Source organism: Lipophrys pholis, assembly GCF_963383615.2.
Source record: "Lipophrys pholis genome assembly, chromosome: 20".
Classification (NCBI taxonomy): Eukaryota; Metazoa; Chordata; class Actinopteri; order Blenniiformes; family Blenniidae; genus Lipophrys; species Lipophrys pholis.
In genome coordinates, this window is record NC_137648.1 from 10,225,982 (window position 1) to 10,246,602 (window position 20,621).

The 20,621-nt window shown below is 44.8% G+C and overlaps 2 protein-coding genes across 11 annotated transcripts in view; one reads left to right on the top strand and one right to left on the bottom strand.

The window, feature by feature from the left end:
- Nucleotides 1-11,617, top strand: part of atp8a2 (ATPase phospholipid transporting 8A2) — a 50,408-nt gene extending 38,791 nt beyond the window's left edge. For 7 of the 10 annotated variants that reach the window (XM_080489033.1, XM_080489030.1, XM_080489032.1 and 4 more), the window contains 10 exons: nucleotides 500-574; nucleotides 1,633-1,755; nucleotides 2,209-2,287; nucleotides 2,367-2,428; nucleotides 3,073-3,129; nucleotides 4,867-4,974; nucleotides 6,723-6,811; nucleotides 7,009-7,113; nucleotides 10,190-10,281; nucleotides 10,869-11,617. In XM_080489033.1, coding sequence (XP_080345159.1) covers nucleotides 500-574; nucleotides 1,633-1,755; nucleotides 2,209-2,287; nucleotides 2,367-2,428; nucleotides 3,073-3,129; nucleotides 4,867-4,974; nucleotides 6,723-6,811; nucleotides 7,009-7,113; nucleotides 10,190-10,281; nucleotides 10,869-10,963 — 885 coding nt within the window. In that variant the 3' untranslated portion in view covers nucleotides 10,964-11,617. Of the gene's footprint in view, nucleotides 1-499; nucleotides 575-1,632; nucleotides 1,756-2,208; nucleotides 2,288-2,366; nucleotides 2,429-3,072; nucleotides 3,130-4,866; nucleotides 4,975-6,722; nucleotides 6,812-7,008; nucleotides 7,114-7,598; nucleotides 7,630-10,189; nucleotides 10,282-10,868 lie in introns of all 10 variants that reach the window. The other 3 variants (XR_013936378.1, XR_013936379.1, XR_013936380.1) reach the window with 1 other exon arrangement.
- A 1,530-nt stretch (nucleotides 11,618-13,147) lies between these two features.
- On the bottom strand, nucleotides 13,148-19,906 carry shisa2b (shisa family member 2b). The gene is made up of 2 exons (XM_080489037.1): nucleotides 19,573-19,906; nucleotides 13,148-15,176 (listed from the first exon to the last, which is right to left on the bottom strand). Exons 1-2 carry the CDS (start codon nucleotides 19,874-19,876, stop codon nucleotides 14,611-14,613), a joined length of 870 nt encoding a protein of 289 aa, XP_080345163.1. The 5' UTR covers nucleotides 19,877-19,906; the 3' UTR covers nucleotides 13,148-14,610.
- Between the last annotated feature and the right edge of the window lie 715 nt (nucleotides 19,907-20,621).

The following is a 20,621-nucleotide window of genomic DNA, read 5'->3' on the forward strand; positions in this document are numbered from 1 at the left end:
GGGCTGTATGCTCCACTGTATGTCCCAGGAATGCCACAACTCCCAGCAGTGGCCCCAAACATTTTCTTTATCTGCCCTCAGATCTGTGTGTGTCTGTGTGTGTGTGTGTTTGCATGTTGTGGCTTTAATGAAGGTTTACCAAGAGCCAGAGTCACATTTAGATGTTGTGTTTCAGTAAATTAACTTCTGTAAAGTGATTTCAGGGCCAGCCACACGTCCACAAAGAATGCACATAAAACTTTATGGCCATAGTTTAATCTAGCTGCAGGAAGTGTAACCGCCGAACAATTCTGATTCTTAAATATGAAGGTTCCTGTACATGAAGCAATATATGTAACCTTGTGTTTCTTCTTCTCGTGTGTGCAGTGCGTAGTATTTTGCAAAGAGAGGCATGTTTGTCCATTTCTCTGCTGTTTCCACTATCAGTACCTCCCTAAGGCAATTTTACCCTCCACTATTGTTCCTCACATCCCCTCTCATCCCTCTCTTTGTGCCCTAGCTCTGGTTCGCCTTTGTGAACGGATTCTCTGGGCAGATCCTCTTTGAGCGCTGGTGTATAGGCCTCTACAACGTGGTGAGTATCAGCCCTCACTGCCTCTCAAACTATCTCTCTTTTCACGTCTCTCACTCTTCTTCAGCCTCGCTCTGACGCGAGCGTTCACTCAGGTGGAAGTGGCGCCAAATGACTATGACCAATTTTACTCTTGCAGAAAAAAGCTCTAAACAAAGGAAACAATTTTCACTCAAGTTTTACTCCAATATTAGAGTAGTCTGATAATCGGTGATGCTTTTTAGTAGCCATTTATGCAAATGTAACGGCCACATAGTTTTGGGTCGTCTCTCGCATTAAACTGAAAGAGCAAAGTAGAATGCAAGTGTGCAAATTAGCTGTGAAGAGTAATGTTTGCTGAGAGTTAGAATAAGAACGTTCCAGAGTCAGAGTATTTATTCCTGGGTGGTGGAGGCATCACCCACTCGGACATTTAAGAAACTCCTGTGTCCAGCCTCAGGTGTTTCTTTTATTTACTTGCTTGTTTGTTTGTTTGTGGGGTGGTTTTTCTTTTGCATAGTTTTAATCTTGGAACTCGTGGACTTGCAATAGCTGCAATTTGAGCTAAAGTCTCTTGTGGAAACATGTCCACATTTTTACTCTCATCTTGAAGTCTTTTTTTTTTTTCTTCCCCCAAGTCTTCTGTTACTTAGTCAGACTCTGTTAATTGATTATTCAGTGGTTTCCAGCTCGAGCTCTGTGGCCTATCTCTGTGTGAATCTTACTCCACTTTGTCTGCCTTTCACTGCTCTTTCTGCATGCCAGAGATGTTTGGATGCACACATGTCTATCGGGGTGTTTTTTTTTTTTCTGTATTTGGAAGCCCGATCTGCGTTCTCTTCCAAGTTTACCTGAAAGTCCTTCACACTGCTTTATTTTAAAACTTTATAGAAACACACACCCACACACACAAAAAGAATAAAGGTTGTTTTCAGCTTGATGCCACATTCAGGTTCAAATTTTTTTAGGACCAGTTTTTGACATTGCTGATATTTATACATCCTGATTCAGCTCGTCTGAGTGTCTTGTGTTTGTGCATACACGCTGGCTTTGTCAACATCTGCATCTCTTGCGTTCGTCAGATATTTACTGCACTGCCTCCCTTCACTCTGGGCATCTTTGACCGGCCGTGCAGCCAGCAGAACATGCTCCGTTTCCCGCAGCTCTACCGAATAACCCAGAATGCAGAAGGCTTCAACACCAAGGTACAGGCGCGCTGCCACTCCCACACCAAAATCAAAGCTACATCTGTCATTCTTGCACTCTGCATTCAACCTGTGGCTCTTTGGGATTTGGTGAGCGATGCCAGCTGCTTGTTTGGGACTCCAGAGGGTAAACAAGTGTGGCATGGAGACTGGAGTAGTTCCACGGAGGCCAGTAATGAGATTCATAGTGCCAGAATAAGGAAGTCTTTCATTTTAGAGGGTATGCCAGCAGCTTAAACCAGTGTGTGTGTATGTGCACACTCCTGTGTGCAGTAGGGCACTTTTGATGGCATGAACACAGTGCGAGTTGTGTGTTAGTGTGTGGAATTGCTGTTTTTGGGTGTTTTTATGTGTGTGAGTCGGGGCATACCTGATATGAGCTTTGGCACTTGCTTGCACTGACTTGTTTTCCACTATTTTCTCTGCTTTTCTGGGTTTTGTTCCATCTCCCAGGTGTTTTGGGGACACTGCATCAATGCACTGATTCATTCAATTATCCTCTTTTGGTTTCCGCTCAAAATGTTAGAGCACGGTAAGTAACTTGCACCTCTAATTCTTTTACAATCCATTTGATGTTTATTGTGACGTGTCCTTACGCATTTCATCCACAGACTCTCCGTTCAATAACGGACAGGGAAATGACTACTTGTTTGTAGGAAACATGGTCTACACAGTAAGTATCATATTTGTAATTTGTATGTGTGTTTTCTTTATTTCTGGCTTTTGGCATGCAAATTTGTGCGCTTTCTTGGCATCTGCACGATGCCTATGTACACACCAGCAGTTTGCTGCTTTCTCTTTGGAGTCTCCAGTCAATCTGGTCTTGTCTAGCCAGTCCGTCTCCTTTCCACATTCATCCATCTCTCCTCTCTATTCTCCATCTCGCTATCATTTTATTCCCTGCAGTCTCGTGTGAATGTCAGCAGTGTTTATTTGCTGTGTTCTGCTCTGTTGTGTATGTGTGTGTACGTGTGTGTGTGTGTGTGTGTGTGTGTGTGTGTGTGTGTGTGTGTGTGTGTGTGTGTGTGTGTGTGTGTGTGTGTGTGTGTGTGTGTGTGTGTGTGTGTGTGTGTGTGTGTGTGTGTGTGTGTGTGTGTGTGTGTGTGTGTGTGTGTGTGTGTGTGTGTGTGTGTGTGTGTGTGTGTGTAGATTATGAGGGTCAGAGGGGAGTTTGAAATATTTTAACAGACATTGTTGAGTTTACAGTAGAACATTAATGTTCATTATCTCCACAGTCGCCACACAAATAATTCCTGTGTGTGTGTGTGTTTGTGTCTCTGTGTGTGTGTGTGTGTGTGTGTGTGTGTGTGTGTGCAGTATGTGGTAGTCACAGTTTGTCTGAAAGCCGGAATGGAGACCACCGCTTGGACCAGGGTAGGAACATTAACACACCCTACAAACCTCACATGTGCAGTATTTTACTCGCCGGTTGATAAATAAATAAGAGAGGGGTGTGGAGGTGTGTGTGTGGGGGGGGTGGGGGCAGTTCAGCATAAGAGTTTCATATAAGCTCGTGTTGAAGTTGCTCAAACTGCACTTTCTTGCATTTCTTATCCAAACCAGGTCTTGTTTAGTTTCTTTCTCTCTCCTCAGCTCACCATGTATTTTTTAAAAATGACATCAATTTACATAAAAGCCTGTTACAGATCAAGCTAGAAGGCATAAAGACTGATAAATGTCTTTTCAACAAGGTTGAATTTTTCTCAAAAATGAGAAAATGTTTACAGAAATCATTGCTTGAATGTCTGTGCCCGTAAAGTAGGTCAAGAAAATAACTTAGGCGGTGCACCTGGAGAGCAAACATGCAGAAAAGACCTCCTCAATGACAGAATCCACTGCAAACATGTCACATGGAAACAAATGCCTTCACGGTTCACACACACACAAAAACCAACTTTCCAGCAGGCTGCACCAGGCCGACTACCACCAAACAGTCACAAAGTGCTCAAAGCAGCAAACATTCAGCTTTTTTTTTTTTTTTTAAATCACTGATCCAGATTATTTTAAATATATGACGACTGTGGTTCACCTAGCAACGCTCGCTTCTACCGCCGCCACTCCTTCTTCATAAGGCCTTTAGTTCCTATATTTAAGCCACCCAGACCAGGAGGAAGCGGTGCACCAGCAGGCAATTGTCACTGGTGTCTCAAAAGCAAAAAAATTAATTAAATAGCGCTAAGTTTAATTAAGTTGTTAATGTACAAGGGTAATACTCCACTAATGTACTGTGTAACTATTCAAATAAACCTTACAAATGAGTTGTGTAGTTGATAAGTGGCCTTCACAAAGTTCAATTGTTGAAATTGATCAACATTCAAGTAAAAAAAGACACTTTACTGTCTCATGCATGCACAGAATCTGCTATAGTGATAGAGACTATAGTGGTTTAAACAAACCTGAGGTTACATATGGCATGAACGATAAATATGAAAAACGAGTGAAACAAATTGACTTTGAACCATTTAACTTGATTTCTATATCCCTTAATCTTTACGAGAAATGTTATTTTAAAATCATAAGTCTGTCCTGCATTCCTCCGATATTTCAAATTGTAAAATTATAGGAGAGTGACAAAAATCTATTAGACTGTTGACAAAAAAAAAGAACCAGACTATTTTGATGATCACTTCATTTCATCATACCACTGGTTATCACAGATTTGGCCCGGAGTGTCCACCGATGTGTAAAATTCAGCTGAAATCAGATTAAAATTGGTACTGATATCTTGGGAAAGGTGTGATTTCAACTTTCAGTCCTGGAACATCTTTCAAACTGCAGCTAAAGCAGTGACGGCAAAAGAGTTTGGTTTTCACCAGAGTGAGACTGCGGGTCATGGAAGACAGACAGAAAGGCGCTGACACCTTTGTCCCTTCAGCTGTCCACACAACAGCCTGCGAGTAATGAAGCAGGGTCCCACTGGAATTCACACCGTGTCCCCTTACATCAGATCAGAGAGCGGGACCAAGACCCGGGAAAGAGGGAGGGAAAGGTTGTCTATATTCGGATGAGCTGTATGTAAACTATTTGACCTTGTGTTGTCTCTCTTCTGTCTCTTAATCTCCATCCTCTCCCAAAATCCTCTTTCTCCTCCTCTCTGTCTCTTCGTTGTAGTTTTCCCACCTGGCTGTATGGGGGAGCATGGCGCTCTGGATGGTCTTCTTTGCCGTCTACTCTGTGATCTGGCCCTCCATCCCCATCGCCCCCGACATGCGGGGCCAGGCAAGTTGCTCTCTGTAAACACGTCAGTCATTTCATTAACAGGGGGTTGATGGAGAGGTTATAACAGCCCTTCCCTTTACATCTCTCTTTTCTGCAACATCACTTGCCCCTCCCTGATTCTTGGTTGCCAGTACATGGCGCCTGTGAGACTCACCTCTTGGGTGTTCTGCGTTGGCTCTGCTGGAGCCCCGGGGGGAGATTTATGCCCCAGCAGCCCCTCACACCAGGCTTCCCGCACCTGCTGCATGTCACCCGAGCTCCGGTCTTTTACTGCCCTCTGTGGAGGTGTTGACTCAAGAGGGTGGGCTGCTGCTAGTAGCGGTGATGAGGGTCCACTGGGGGCGAGGAGAATGTATGTGGGACCCCCTTAATTGAGAGACTCATTTCAGAGTTTTGGGGAGGAAGGCGGTGCTGGGGCGAGCTGCCCCACTGAGTGGGTAGAGGAAGCAAACGGCGCTGTCTCAACTCCCCTCAGTCCATTAATTCAATTTGTGTCAGAAATCAGGAATGCGGTCAAATATCTGTGCAGCTGCTCAGTCTAACTGGGGAATGGTCAGAGACACTTAACCACCAACCCCCCCCTCAGCCCACCGTCACCCCCCCTAACTGCCCTATTACCTCTCTTATTTCCCCTGCTCCCGCTATCTATATTTCCATCTGTTCATCTGCGACTTAGGATGGAAAAATGGTGTATTTCAACTCGAAATAAATGTGTGAAATTATGAGGCCAGCTCTCTGTTTTGTGCTTTGGTTGTATGTGTCTCTGGTGATATTAAATTGGAGGAAACCGCTTTTTGTGTCTCCATCCTCCTAAAGCACAGAGACCATTTATTAATAACTGTCTGATGCTGTCAAGATGAACTGTGCTCCTCCGAGTGTATGTGTGTGTGTGTGTGTGTGTGTGGGTGTCACACATACACACACACACACACACTCTGAGTGAGTGAGTGTGAGACCAGTTGGATGTACTGTGCCTTGGTTGTGATTCCAGCTGCTGCAGAACATATTTTACGGAGGCAGTCTGATTGATTTTCCCCATTTTCTCATCCTCTAGGAACCAGATTGACTTTTCATGCTCAGACGTGAATGTAGATCACTGTGAAACACATGATACTAGCAGTGATACGAGGAAAATGAAAGATGTTATGGTGCATAAACTGTTTGTTGACGTGAACATTTAAGTCAGTAGTTGCTTCTATGCGGCTGTGCAGATATTTAAAGGGGAAAGTTGAAGGACTTAAAGTAACGGACGAGGACAAGTGACACAGGTCGCAGTCGCTGATGAGAGGACGCTGTGAGAGTGTATTGGCATCAGTAACGGGAGAAAGATGTGCGTGGGAGGGAGAAATGAAGACGGACTGACAAATTGAAACTGTGGTTAGATACATGATTAATCCCATGAGACAGACAGAGCAGGGTCAAAGGTCAGTTAGCCCGGCTGCAGCTGGACTGTGAAGACAGGTAGAGCGGGGGGGGGTCTGTGCTTACTCACCAGCAGTTTTATCACTGAGCATCACAAAGAAGCAGTTTCAGCTGTGGAAATACTGCGTTAAACAGTTTGCGGTGTCGATGCAGGCTCTGAGAAAGCTGTTAAATATTTCTCCAACACGAGGAGGGTTCAACTTTGGCTAACTTTCTCTCTGTTGCCGTTACCACATGTGTTTCTCAGCGCTGACTGAAATGACTTAACCCTCAATTAGAATAGATATGTGAATGAGACTAAATGGAGTCTGTGTGATGTCTCACAGGCTGGCAAAGTGATGCAGTGCTGGCACTTCTGGTTGGGCCTGGTCCTGGTGCCTACTGCGTGTTTACTCAAGGACTTCGCCTGGACGGCGTAAGTAGAATGCATTCAATGTAAATACTCGGGAAATCCATACAGAAACTATTTAACTTCGCCGAAGCATTTACACAACCCTTATTGAGTCTGTGTCAACAGTCAGGCACACTCCATGTGATGAATCACATGTGTCTGCAGAGTAAAACACTCAGACTTTCCTTTGCGGGTCTGATGAGCTAATTTCTGCGTTGCAGCATACGCCGCACTGTGAGGAAGTCTCTGCTGGAGGAGGTGCAGGAGTTGGAGGCGCGGGCCGTTGACCCCGGGGCAGCTGTACTTAGGGATGCCAGCGGCCGCAGGTATGTAACCCTTGTGTCATCCCATGATGCTTTGCAAGTAAAATTAAAGATTTTTGCATCACTAATTTTCTAATGCATTAGTTTCCTTTAAGTTCCACTTTGGGGTTCATTGATTGCTGCAGCATGTTTAGGTATAACATTTTTGTTGATTCCGTCTGTATTATTTGATTTATCTCTGCCTCGTCCCCCCTCGTGGCACTGTCCACAGGGCCGAAGCCAAGGCGGAGGGCCCGTAGAGTCAGATCTGCTCACAGAGGTAGTTTCTGGGTTTGCACAGTCCCACTGTGTGAACTTTGACCTCAAACGACCTGTGTGCCCCGTAGCAGGCTGCTTTGGAGTGACCCTTGCTTTTTTTTTCCTTTTCTTTTTTTTTCCTTTCATTGAGTGACTTTACATCTCTGTCTACTGATTCCATTTTCACCTTTCATTTTCACATTTCTTTCCTTACATTCTTTAGTTTATTATTTTTCTGGATTTCTTTGTAGGTGGACCAATTTGAACTGCTGTACAGACCTGGTGTGTTGACTGTTCTACTGTCTGTAGATTCTCAGGCTGTAACCTAGCCCTGTGCGTGCTGTTGTTTGAGCTGTTTTAGAACAAAATGTATTTGTTAGAATCTCTGTAGTTTGACTGTTGAACTTGAAACGACGCACCAATAATTGGGTTTGATCAGTACAACATTCAAGAGTAATCTTTTTTGCCCCAAAATGTTTTAACAGGAAATATTTGAATTTGACAATTATGCCGTAGCTGGTAGTTATTAAGACCAGGCATAAAAAGCACAAGCGTATTACAGTGTGCAGTACAATTTTGATATTTGGGTAAGCAGTGGCTATATTTATGCAGTTATGCAGCTCGGGAAATATTTTATTTAGGTTTAACGGTATTCCCCCAAACACTTTCGGATTAAATTAGTTTTTTTCCATTCAACTTTTATATATCACCAAATACAACACAGTCATTTCTCGGTGCTTTTTACAAAGATAAACCCAACTGATAATGAAGAATTCAGGGATGATTTTTCATTTTCTTTCCAAAGTGGTCAATCTAAAAGAAGTAGTTATGTTTTATAAAACCACATTCAATTCAATTATGAAATCTGAAATTTATTCTTAACATTTTAACTTTGCTTTTTACTTTAAATGTTGTCGGGGTTTTTCCTCCCCGCTGATCCCAGACTCTCATTGCAGACATTAAAATTCAAGAATTAAATAAATAAATATAAGTTGACTTCCCAACAGCATATTAAAGTGGAAAAATGTGGCTTGCATTAACCTTTAACGGTGCTTACATTGTAAAGCACAGCTAATAAAAACTGTCATTAATAGCCTGAATGTGGTTTCACAGGGTTTTTGTTTTTTTTTGGCCACAAATTATTAAAATAACCTGCATAATTCAGCAACTATAATGCTGATTATAGGAAGAGGGGAAAAAAGTCAAATGGGAGTAAGTGTTGGTTGGTTGGTTGGTTGGTTGGTTGGATGGCAGGATAACTGAAAAACATGCGGATGGAGTTTTATAAAAATTTTCAGGCTCAGAGATAATGCGAAATGAAAGAAGTGGTTTAGTTTGTGGTGAGATCTGGATCTGTGAGTGCCTTCTTCCTGTTGGAGCAGTTCTGGTTCTGGACATGAGCAGGAAAAGTCTGAGATATGTTCTCAAGCAGTGGCTGAGGGATGAGTGGGTAACCACATTACTTCTACTGACTGTCACACGGAGCCCCGTCCTTGACTGAACCTACACGTTCATCCCAGTGAAGAAGCAACAGAACCTTGAGATCTTGATTTAGAAAAATAGGGAAAGTGAAGGGTGGGTAAAGAAGCAATGGAGCAAAATGGAAAAGAACACATCTGTGTTTGTAGTTTCTAGTGAGGTTTCAGTGTAGGCATAGGAGAGGTAGAGGAAAGGATTGTCTCGAGGGAAGAGTTCAAACAAAGCACATCCTTGAGCCTTTTTGAATCAGAACGTATCCAGAGACAAACGGCACAGTGGGAGAAAGTCATACTAATGGATCAGCCTTTCATTTGTTTGTCCATTTAGTCTTTTATCATTCAGTCAGCACAGTCATCTAACGAACAGACATTATTTTTTGGCCCAAAGACGTCTTGAGCAAACTTTTTTTTCCTTCTTTTTCTTATACAAACACACAAGTAAAGTTTCCCCAACAGTCATATTCAGTTATAAGAGTTTCCAAAATGCTTGTTCCACATTTCAGCCTTGGGAAGGCTGGCCCGAGTCCATAACTTCTCCACTGATCATCACTGCGGTGCACTTTAAGTGCCAGAGAAAACCCTCATGTGTGAATTTAATGCTCCACTGGAAGATAATCGTACAAAAATCATTCTTTTGAATAAAACTGGCAGAAGTCGACTTCCTTGCATGGCAGCCAGAGGCCTGATGTTCATGTCCAACGCCTGCGTTTTAATGGTTGTAATGACGGCGATGAAGCGGTAGAGAAAAGTAGTTGATGCAGCAAGTGTGTGTGTGTGCATGCGTGCATTTGTGTGTAATACCTGGAAAGGAGTTAGTTATTTTTGGTCACGGGAGTAGAGGAGCCGTGACGGCGTGTGGTCTTAGAACAGAAGATCCAGTCTTCCTCTCAGAAAGGGGGAGTTGAGAAGAGAGGAGTGGAGTGAGGAGTGGTCAAGGGGTGAGGAATAGTTTACCGTGAATGTCCTGTTAGCTTGCAGGCAGATTTTTTGACTGTTGGAATAAATTGAACAACAGGCAGTTTGGAGGTGGTTCTCATAGTCCCACTGACCGGTTGACTTTATTGATCAGAATTATTCTGATACCTGGGAGAGAACTTGACTTCTACCTTGTAAACCACAGTGTTTGGCTCAAGGACACTTCTGCACTTGCATATCAAACTAACAAAAAGCCATCTGTCAGGTGTAACTGAACATTTTAAGACAATTCCTGCACAATTTTAAAAATAAGAAAAGAAAATCCCATTTTAGCTTGTGACTGTGTGTAGTAGTTGTGTGAGTTTGGGAGATTCCCTTTATGTATTGGGAGCAGGTATTGCGTGCTCTGCAGCTCTAATCTAACCCTTCATCTTCGCCCTGTTTTGCAGTCTAAACGAACGAGCCCATCTGTTGACAAGAGTCTTTAGGAAAACACCTTCAAGTGTGGGACGCTCAAACTCGGTGCAGCAGACTGTGTCACGTGAGTGTCGTGCTGACGTCAGCGTTTGTTTTCCATACTTTTACTATTAATGCATCATCTTGACAGTTCAAGTTACTTTGTTGTTGGTGCTCATTATTACCAATCACTGTTCCCATTTATAATTATGTTACAAGGCCTGAAAGTACTTCTTCGGTGGTATTTCATAGCTTTAATCTAAATGAAACGGCTACTGCCGAAGTCCCACTGGCACTCAACCAAACTTCCAGAAGCATCACACACTAGCCTGCTTTACAGCATGGTGAAGGAGCAGGGTCCCATCAAGCTCAAACAGATACAGTCTCTCATTACATGCCAAGCTGTGCCCCATAGTCCCAAATATCCACTCTGCCATGCAGGACGGACAATTCACATGATGCAATAACCACACAAAGGCTGTCGGTGTTTTGGTGAGCACCGGCACCTCACAAACGTCTGACACCTACAGGGCATGCTGCCATATTTAGCTTTTAGCCACATAAATCCTCAATTTTCTAAAAACGAAGGTCGTCAGCAGCGGTCTCAGTTTACATTTTGGTTTTGAGTTCACCTGCCTCACGTCAGATTTCTCCTTCACTTCTTTTCTGCAGACGGCTACGCCTTCTCTCAGGAAGAGCACGGTGTGGTGTCCCAATCGCAGGTAGTGCGCTCCTACGACACCACCCGCCAGCGCCCCAGCATCTAGCCCCACACCTGACCGAGGCTTCGGCTTACCGTAGCAAAGGTTGTCCAGGTGACAGCAGAGACGGACTGAAGTGACACCCTCGCGCCGGGTGACCCACCCCCTGCTGTGGCCTTACTGGAACTGTGACCTGACCCCTCTCCAGATGGGGTGGGGGGTCATGCTCAGGCGTGGAGGCCGTCGCTGACGCATGAGAGGACTGACTTGGGAGAAGGGACCAGGCCGAATATACAGACTAAGACATTGTTCAAACTCAAAAGCTGCACAGGCATGAGCAATTGTATTCATGCACAGACCTGGCTCTGAGACTGCTACTCCGACCTGTATACCCCTCAGACTGGGTTTGCTTCATGCCACTGTGTGTCGACGTGAGCGTGCGTGCGGTCCGGTGCATTTGTATCTGCCTGTGCATGTATGTCTGCACGCATTGGCGCTCCTGTGTTGTGTGCATGTGTGTGTCTGTCCACGTGTGTTAGCCTCCCTCCCATCTCCGTCTTGCAAGGAGGGTTCAGCTCATCCGTCATCACATGCCAACGCGAACGGGGATGTCAAAATAAACGCACAAACGCTCGCATACATACAGGCACAGATGAATTCCTTTAAAAAAAAAAAAAAAAAAAAAAAGGGAAGGAAGGAGGGGTGAGCGTAGACCAAGGAGGTCTGCAGCCCAGCCACAGCCTGTGCCGCCCTTGTTCCGTCGCAGCATTGAGCCTCACTGCCAAACACCACAGAAACGCCACTGAGGCCGAACGCTCGCCGCCCCACCAACACTGGACCATCGCCCTGCTGCAGCCCTTCCTACATTATCAAGACCTCCTCGTGCTTATCGCTCCCTTTCCTTCATCAGCCGTATCTCCGCATCTCATAGTCACTCTGCGGCCTCCATGTCTCTCCTCCCATGCAGCCCATCTCCGTTTTTTAACAAATCTACTTTGTTGGTTTTTATTTTTTAATTCTGACCGCTCCTGTGATTTCCGATGGTGCCAGGCATGCATCGTCAGCTAATGCAGAAGCAGCATGCCTGGCACTGGCGCTTCTTCCTTCAGTTGTGTTGAATTTTCACACTTTACTGGACTGTTTTTTTATTATTATTAAAGTGAACATTGTGTACGTGTTTATAATTTTATTCTTTGAGATTAATGCTTGTTTTTGTACTCATGTCATAGAGGGAATATTTTACTTGAACTAGTTCTTAATAGGCATCCAAACACGAGAGATTTGATTGACACACTTGCGGGAAACGCGTTGTCTGGCTCTGGCATTTGTCTTAAAGTGGAGTTCCTTGTATGTGTGCTCTATGTTGAGGACAATCCAGTTCTGGAATGTAAAACTGAGGGGTGTGGTGGATTGTCCAACCGAGTCCTAATCATTAAATCTAATCAATCCATGGCCTGATCGAATGTCTTTGTGTTTTCACTGTAAGCTCATGCAATCTCGGCTGGCTGTGAAGCTGGTAGTCTGGTTTACATTTCACCCCGAAAATAAAACAAATGTAAAGCGATTTGTACATTAGATACCTATAATTTTATCCATTAACAGATTCAGACCTCTCCCACGCTCCCTCTGCAAGCTCAGGGGAGTCCGTGCAGACGCACCATTAGCAGATTAATTCACCCCCACCAACTGGAGATCCCGTTCCCACCCACCTTCCTGGATGTGGCCCGGCCCAAACCAGCTACAGCTGCTCCGGTATGGAGAATCCATCGGCCCGTGGCCCTTTTGTGCTTTTCAACTCCTCCCCAGTGGCTCCCCAATGGCCCCGCGCTGCTTTCTACATTACTGTAGCCGAGTTTCTGGAGGAGCCTGCCAAAACTACACCTCCACTCCGTCATCTTTTTAAACTGTTCATTGTAGTGGTGTATTATTTCTCCTCCCTGTATCGGATGATGTGACAGGTATTCGCTCTGTCCTCTGTGGGAGGTCGACTCGTCTGTGAATGTGTGTAATGTTCCTAATGGCTTAACTGTGTGCGTCTTTGTGCGAGTTTCAAGGGGATTAAGACGGGCCATTCACCACACGGAGTTTTGTTTTTGTTAACCCAGGTCTGCCTCTTAAGTGTGTGTTAGGTATCGTTAAGATTTGTGGTTTCACAGCAGAAAACATTGCCTAATGTGTTTCGGTGGCGTTACAAGTTGGCAAAATGCTGAAACACAAGCTCTCGACACTTCTTGTTTCTGTTTTAAAGTTTATTTTTTAAAAGTCATATGAAAAATGTTTGCGTCACATCAAATTTCAAAGGGAGCAAACATATTTGTGTAACAAGCTGCCCTCTGTATCTCACAGACAATGTGCTTAGAGTACAAATGAGGTGCACAAACATACCGGTTTCAGCACTGAGGGACATCTCAGGCTGCACGCTCAGTGGAGCAGCACATTCCTCAAGTTGCATGTTTCTCCGTTACAGTGACCCCAGCTGTAAAACGGTTAAAAAAAAAAAAAAAAAAGGTGGGGGGGTGGAGGCTAAAAAAAAAAAAAAAAAAAAAAGGTTTTTATTGAGATTAACAACCAATACGTGCCCATTTCGTGAGTGGAAAATGAGTCAGAGCTGCCAGCAGTAAAGCGCTGAACTGTGGTCGTGTTATGTACACACACCTCACAGGAGAGGAGTGAAGGGGGGGCAGCTGGCAGAGTTTTGGCTGTATAATTAACTAATCTTCAGAGAACTGCTACTCACTCCTCCGTCACACACTCACACTTCCAGGGAACATTAACCGCCAGCCTTGGATGAATATTGTCATCTTCGGGGTCCGTGAGAGTGTTTCTGCTAGGGGCATTTTGGGGTTTCTGGTGTTTTTTTGGGGTTTTTTTCTATCTGGGTGGCAGTCGGGGAGGTTTGTGGAGTTAGGGTGGAGCGTCACAGTCTGTGTCCTGTGTTCACTTCATTAGAGTTTAAATGGCCTACAGGGAGATTTCAACTGCCTTTCACATCACCCCACCTGCATTTCCCATTACACGCCGTCCCCTCACAGTTACTCATGAGACCACATCCTTCCACACTTCACACACTCTTCCAATCTCACACACTTACAGTACAAACATCCATCAACACGCTTTCTCTCCTCATGCTTTCAACAAAAACAAAAATAAACGAATGTAGAAACCACTCACGGTCATTCACAAGCACAGATGTGCACATGGCATAAACACAGCATGTGGTCATATTTCCGTTGCTCCAATATCCATTTCTCATGCAGTCCACTGTTATAAATCATCCAATCGTCACTCACTTCTGCACATATAAGCCAACAAATCATTTTCTCAATCACATTCACGCAAACACAAACACATGCAGTCTTTATTTGATCTGCAGGCTGCAGTGAACTGCACATTATTACCCACGTGGGCTGTATATAACCCTCCAAGACGCGCTTTTCTCTCTGCATCCAGGGAGAATGTTTACGCATCCATCGCTGGCTGAGCTAAGCTCATTTAGACTTGCCAAGACATTTTATAGATTAAACAGACACACACCACACAACGGCAGGGTAGGCCCTGCCACCAGTATCAGCTTTATGAGTCTTTCGTGTGAGTCTGACTCTCTACTTTTCTTCCCGCTCCGGCAGCGCGCTGTAAAGGTCTCTGCCCGCAGCCCTCACAGGTTCAGCTTCACAAGTTCGTTTTGGTAGAGTGGTCTCCAGGTTGGCCCCTCGTCACACTGTCACTGGAGGGTATTTCTGATCACTGTTGACACTGGACCCTACATTAGGAGGAGGGCAGGGGGACTGGAGGGGTCTGTATCCTCCCTGGGTGGGATCCAAGAAGGCCGTGGTGGGGGACACGGGGTGAGCATAGCCGATGTACTGCGGGTGCAGAAACTGTCCCTGGTGAGGCATGATTTGGGTTGCCTGCTGGCAGTTCAGCACAGAGAAGTTGGTGGGCATGTTTACGAAGACGCTGGCATCGGGGGGCAGGCAGCAGGAGGCCTGAGCCCGCATTAGAGGAGGTGGGACTGCGCGGGGGGCGGCTGGCGGAGCGGAGGAACTGGACGAAGTGGCCGTGCTGGACTGGCGAGACGAGGAACCTCTGGAGGTGCTGGCCATCATGGGGATGGTTTCCAAGAGCCGCCCGCCGCTGGTCCCGCCTCCCGTTGCACCCGTGGATGACAGTTCCTGTTTGGGCCTGAGGCAGCGGCAGCAGCACACGGCGACCACAGAGCCCACCACGATGAACGCTACAAACACCGAGCCCACAATCAGGAAGGGAACGTAGATGGGCACTACAGAGAGAGAAGACACAATGACATTAAATCACTGTTGCATGATCCCTTTAAGTGGCAAAAGATGGACTATAAACATTAAACTTCACAGAAACCCTGCTCTGCGTGCTCTCTTATCTTTCTTTTCTGCTCAGGAGCTCCTACATGTGATTGGAGATTAGGTAAGACAGTGAAACAAAAAACTGAGCAAGAAGAGTGTTTGGACTGGAGCTGAAGAATAGAGTTATACTGAAATTGGTTCCCCAGGGAGTCTCAGGCTCTCATTAGCAGTTATTAACTTTGTTTTGATCTGTTTTAATCCTTTGCACCCTGCTGTGTCCCCGGCCTCCTCAACCCGGTGTGTGTGTGTGTGTGTGTGTGTGTGTGTGTGTGTGTGTGTGTGTGTGTGTGTGTGTGTGTTTTTTTGCTTGCTTTGGGTGACATTCTTAAGCCCGGCTGCCAGCAGATATTTGTGACCCTTCTTTTTCCTTGGCTTTTTATGACTAAGCCTTTGAAAATAAGGCTGAACTACAGTTCTTGGCATGTGCTTAAAGAAAGGTATTAAAGTGGACTGATTTAATGTAGCTGAATGGGAGGTTATTTGGTCCTTTAAATCAGGGGGAGTGAGCCAGTTCCTTCTCTCTGACCTTTACCGTCTCTTTGTTTAAAACAGCAAATCATACTCGCGGCGATGCTCTTGTGTAACCTCCACGACTCCACCAACTGGGGCATCGCTCCACAGGGCAAAACAGCCCAGGCGTTAGGGAACGCAGGTAAAAACCTTGACATTTTTATATACAAAGATCTCAGTTTCAGTCCGTAAATCTAAATGAGCAGAGGACTCTCCAACAACAACTCTGAAACAGGATCAACGATAACTTTCCCCTGCAGTTTTTCTAACGGTACCTTTCCACCAGTCCAGACTGAAGGCTTTTGGCTAAAAGGGGTCGACATTCAAGATGAGGTCACTGATGAGGTGTTTTCCTCAATCGCTCATTCCCATACGCTACTCACACAAACACCTTACAAACACAATAATGTCCATGTTACATTATGTGATTAGTAGTGTTTTATTGTTCCCGCAGGGTGTAGTTATTTTCCACCTTGAATGTACGACACTGTTATGAGGTGTAACTGTATGCCAGAGAGCGAGAGGTGGCAACTGGCTCCAGTTTCCTTTTGTCTGTGAAGCCTTTGAAATACATCCATATAACTATCAGAAACTTTTTTTTTTTTTTTTTTTGACAAGCCCATCATAAGCAGGTTATTAGCACGAAACGCGTTAAGAGCAGGGGGTCATCCGCTGGCAGAGGCAGCAGAAGTCCTGGTGACAGATGATAAAGGGGGCAAGCGACACAGTGACATGAAACAAAACAGGACCTTGACCCACTTCCCCTCTCCAAGAAGAGGTGTCAACTTCAGAGGCCAACATGCCTCACAGCTACACGCCTCATGGTGAACAGCTTTTAACAGGAACTCTGTATGCCAGAGTAACAGGAGCACAACTGTCCCAGGGAGCTTTGAACGGTTCTCCGTTTCCTGCACCTACACAACCTCGTGCTCGACCTCTCTGCTCCCACTTATTCTGCAAAGGTGACGAAGTTAGACAATTTCTTAAGCTTCATTCTCGTGTTACTGCACCCACAACTGAAAGGACACCTATTACATATATATTACATTGGAAGCTTGTTACTAATATATAAGTACTGTAGTGTTCCTGCTGAGGCAGTTCAAAGTAAAGCAATATTTAACTACAGTAGGTGATGTGGTTCCCATCACAGAGGGCCATTGCGCCTCTAAAAGTTCTCAAGTTAAATGTGAAATCTCAAGATGCGATTAAAACATCTTGGCTCAAAGCTGCTTGAGCTCAACTTTGCTTCAAAGTCTCTATAAATTATATAAAAATATAAAAATACACTTTTTTTTATTTTATTTTTTTAACAAGCGTGAACATTGCTTTCCAGCTTGATCCATTTAGTTAACTGTCAACTTTCAGCTTTGAAGAATTTAAGAAAAGTTCTCTCCTGTTCGTATAAATAAAAAAGGAACTAATTTTCGAAGCAAAGTGTCCCTCCTGCATATCTTCAAAAGTTGAGTTAAAACTGTGCCATCAGGCCTTGAACTAACTAAGTAACTAGGAAGAATGGTCCATCTATCAATCCATCATGAATACCACTTAATCCATCTTATGATTGCACTGGTCAGTGTATATTTGTTTTGGCAAGCTGCCACTCTGTTCTTCCATCTCTGTCTTAACGCCAAGAGAGAAATAAGTTTTCACTGATACAGCTTGAAAAGGTGATGTTTGGCTGACCGTGACCAGCATTTTTCAGACGGTTCAGGCCATATGTTGACTTTTAAGGGGTATGAAGAGTATGAAGTACCACACAGTAAGTACAGATTACAGATTTGTAGTCATTAAATGTAGTGAAATGTTAAACCTGATGAAAGTGAAAGGAGGTAATCTTTTTTTTTTCTCCCACAAAGGGGTTTTGAAATGAGCCGCTTGGGAAGCTTCGGTGGGAAATATTGGTTTGGTTCCTGTACAAACAACTTGAAGACATCAGAAGTTAATCAAGAAAATCTTTGAGTTATATTTTGTAATCACAACCAGCATTTCCTCCTGAGAGGCTCCGGAGTTCAGGTATTTTGGCAAAGTGCAAAAATGGTCCACGATTTGAATGCACACAGCTTCATCACCATCTGGATACTGAATCTAGTGTGCAAAACTCTCCTCACTCCAGCCAGATTCAGCGGGGGACTTTCTACAGCGTCTCAAAAGAAAGCCGTTATATCTCCACTACTTTGGAGTGGTTTTCAAGCACTAAAATCACTTTGTGAGCACATGGCGGTCCTATTGTTCCCGTCACTCCTGCACACCTGTTGCTGCAGAGCTGTGGCAGCCATGCTGTGGTCCCCCCACACCCCCTCAGCTAAGCTCTTGTTTTGGGTAGAGTCTTTGTGGCTGGCTGGCTGGCTGGCTGGCTGGGCTCTCTCTGTCTCCTTTGCACTATCCCACGGGTTTTCTCCTGTTCCTAAAGGCCATATGTTCCTTCATGTTGAGCACATTAATAATTTCCTGCCTGTTATTCCATGACACTGCTGTGTGTATCTTTCCTCAATGATGAATTAGGCTGCAAGTGAATGAAGAATGTTTAAAATGCCCAAACTCAATGGGCCATTGCATGAAAAAACACTTCCTATTTCTTAGTGAGGGAAAAAAGCAGCTTCTCTTTAAATTGTCTTGGCCGCAGGCCAATGAATGAAATATATATACTACTTCCTGGAGTGATAAGGCATGATAGTATTAGCGAATGACAGATTATAGCTTGAAGACCAGTGAGGGCATAATATCCTCCAGGGAAACATGAAACAAGCCTGTCTTGCATTTTTCTCTCAGGTCCTATATTTACTTATTTTGGAGGATTATGGACCTTTTTATTATTTAAGATGTGATGAAGATTTAAGCACACATATTAACATGTGGGAATGAGTTGAGAGAGACGTTTGTATTGTCACCCAACCTGCTGTAAACTGTAAAGTATATATTATGTTTTGTCTTTGATTTTGTTGATGAGGTTTCTAGTTTCTATGTGAGTGTGAAGGGTTTGAAAGGCCTCAGGCACTGAAGACTCCAGTAGGGTGGGGGTGGGGGTGCTTGATGCCTGGAAAGAGACTCCACCAGCCTGGTCGGAAATGATACATAACGCAATTTGTATTTTGTATGAACAGAGCTGTCAGCACCCCGGGTGAAGCACTGTCCAAGATCCGGTCAAGTCCAAACTTGATCCCCGTGGGGACAGCTTGATCTGAGCTCGAGCTCCCTGTTGCACTGTTACAGAACAAACACAGCTATTTATAAAGTGCAGCAGCACGGCACAGATTGCCATTTGTGAGTGCAGTTAACTGGTTTTTTTGGAGGAGTCTGCTGTCTCCTGTGCAGCTGTCGATGCCAGCCGGGTGCAGGAGGCAGATGAGCCCCATTGACACAGAGTTATTGTGTCTGCTGGCTTTATGAGAGGAAACCAAATCTTTCTAGAGTTACAAGAGCAGATTGAAGACATCCTGTGTGCGCACATAAGACACCAATATGACGTTTGCAATATGCTTAGATTGACAGAAACTCTTCACTGAAGCAACAGGTCACTTTGTCTAACTTCCATCTTTTTCTAACATAAAGCTCAGATAAATTACACTATGAGGGGGGGTTTAGTGAGACCGTTTGAATTTAAAAAAATGGTTCGGGGATCACCTTATTGCTTTCCATCTGTCGTTGCATTATTTTGTGTTGTGAGTATTTTTCTTCATTCTTCTGTTCAACTTACGTAAGTTTGATTACTGCTATATATGTGCCAAACATAACTATAACATTTTTATGGGTTTTTTTTAGTATTGATTTTTTATTAAAATTTTTTACCTGCACCGGAGTCCTTGTTCTCTTTGCTCTCAGTGCCGGGCTCCAGTGCCTGCCTGTCGTTGTCGCAGCTCCCCTGGTCGAGCCGTGCGTCCGTGCTGGCGCAGCAGTAGCGCAACTCGCATTTCCCGCAGCAGATGATCGCGTCCTCTCCGTCAATTTTCTCCGGGCACTGGAATCCCTCTTTCCAGACTCCCTGGGAGTCGTGCCAGCCGTGACAGTACTCCCCGCTGGCTTTCACGTCTATAATGACCATGAGCAGAGTCACAATCCCGGTGACGGACATCGGGAAACCTCCTCCCCACATGTTCGGCCCGGTGGCCCGCGGACGCACGCTGGCGCACTGGAAGAGATAAGAGAGGCTTTTTACTCCCCGAGTCGACCCTGCTGAGGGGAGTGATCCGCCGGGTCGGTGCGATGAAGAGAAGGAAGAGAGGAAGCTACAAACCGCGTACAGGCTGTCATTTGTTAGCGGAATCCCGCGCGTAATTCTCATCCAGCGTCTCCAAAATTTAGTGATCCCGGAGTGTGGGTGATTATCCACGGAATTGTCACAAAGATTTTAAAGACACCTATTAAACTAAAAGCTTAATCCAGATAAGAGCCTTCCACGTTGTGGTAAATCCAGACTGAGAAGTTTAGATTTTCTTTGGGCCGTTCAGGTCCCCTCCGACCTCCTCAAATGACTTTCCACAGGGATGCAACGAAACCAAGACATGTAGCCTGATCCGTGGGCGCACAGCTGCTGTCAATCCAGAGTCCCCTCGCCACCAGCCCCGTGCGTAAAGATATGGTTTCAAACTTTTGTGGTGCAGTCTGCATTGTTGAGTGTCAGAAGTCAGACTGGCGACTCTGTCTGTGTTGAGCTGAGAGCTCACGGAGTCTGTCCCACTTTGGACCAGAGTTAGAGGGCGTGTTAAAGACTCCACGAAGCACACCTCACCGAAAAGTAATCATCAGTCATTGACGCGCACACACAGTAAAGATGGTAAAACCGGAAAATAAATCACACAAGATGAGATAGGGATAAAAGAGTACCCACCAAACTCCCC

Excerpts from the sequence above, each read along its gene's own strand:
- shisa2b (XM_080489037.1), bottom strand. The coding sequence starts at position 19,876 with ATGTGGGGAGGAGGTTTCCCGATGTCCGTCACCGGGATTGTGACTCTG. Across the intron at positions 15,177-19,572 it reads GAACAAGGACTCCGGTGCAG|TGCCCATCTACGTTCCCTTC; the intron begins GTAAAAAATTTT and ends CTCTCTCTGTAG.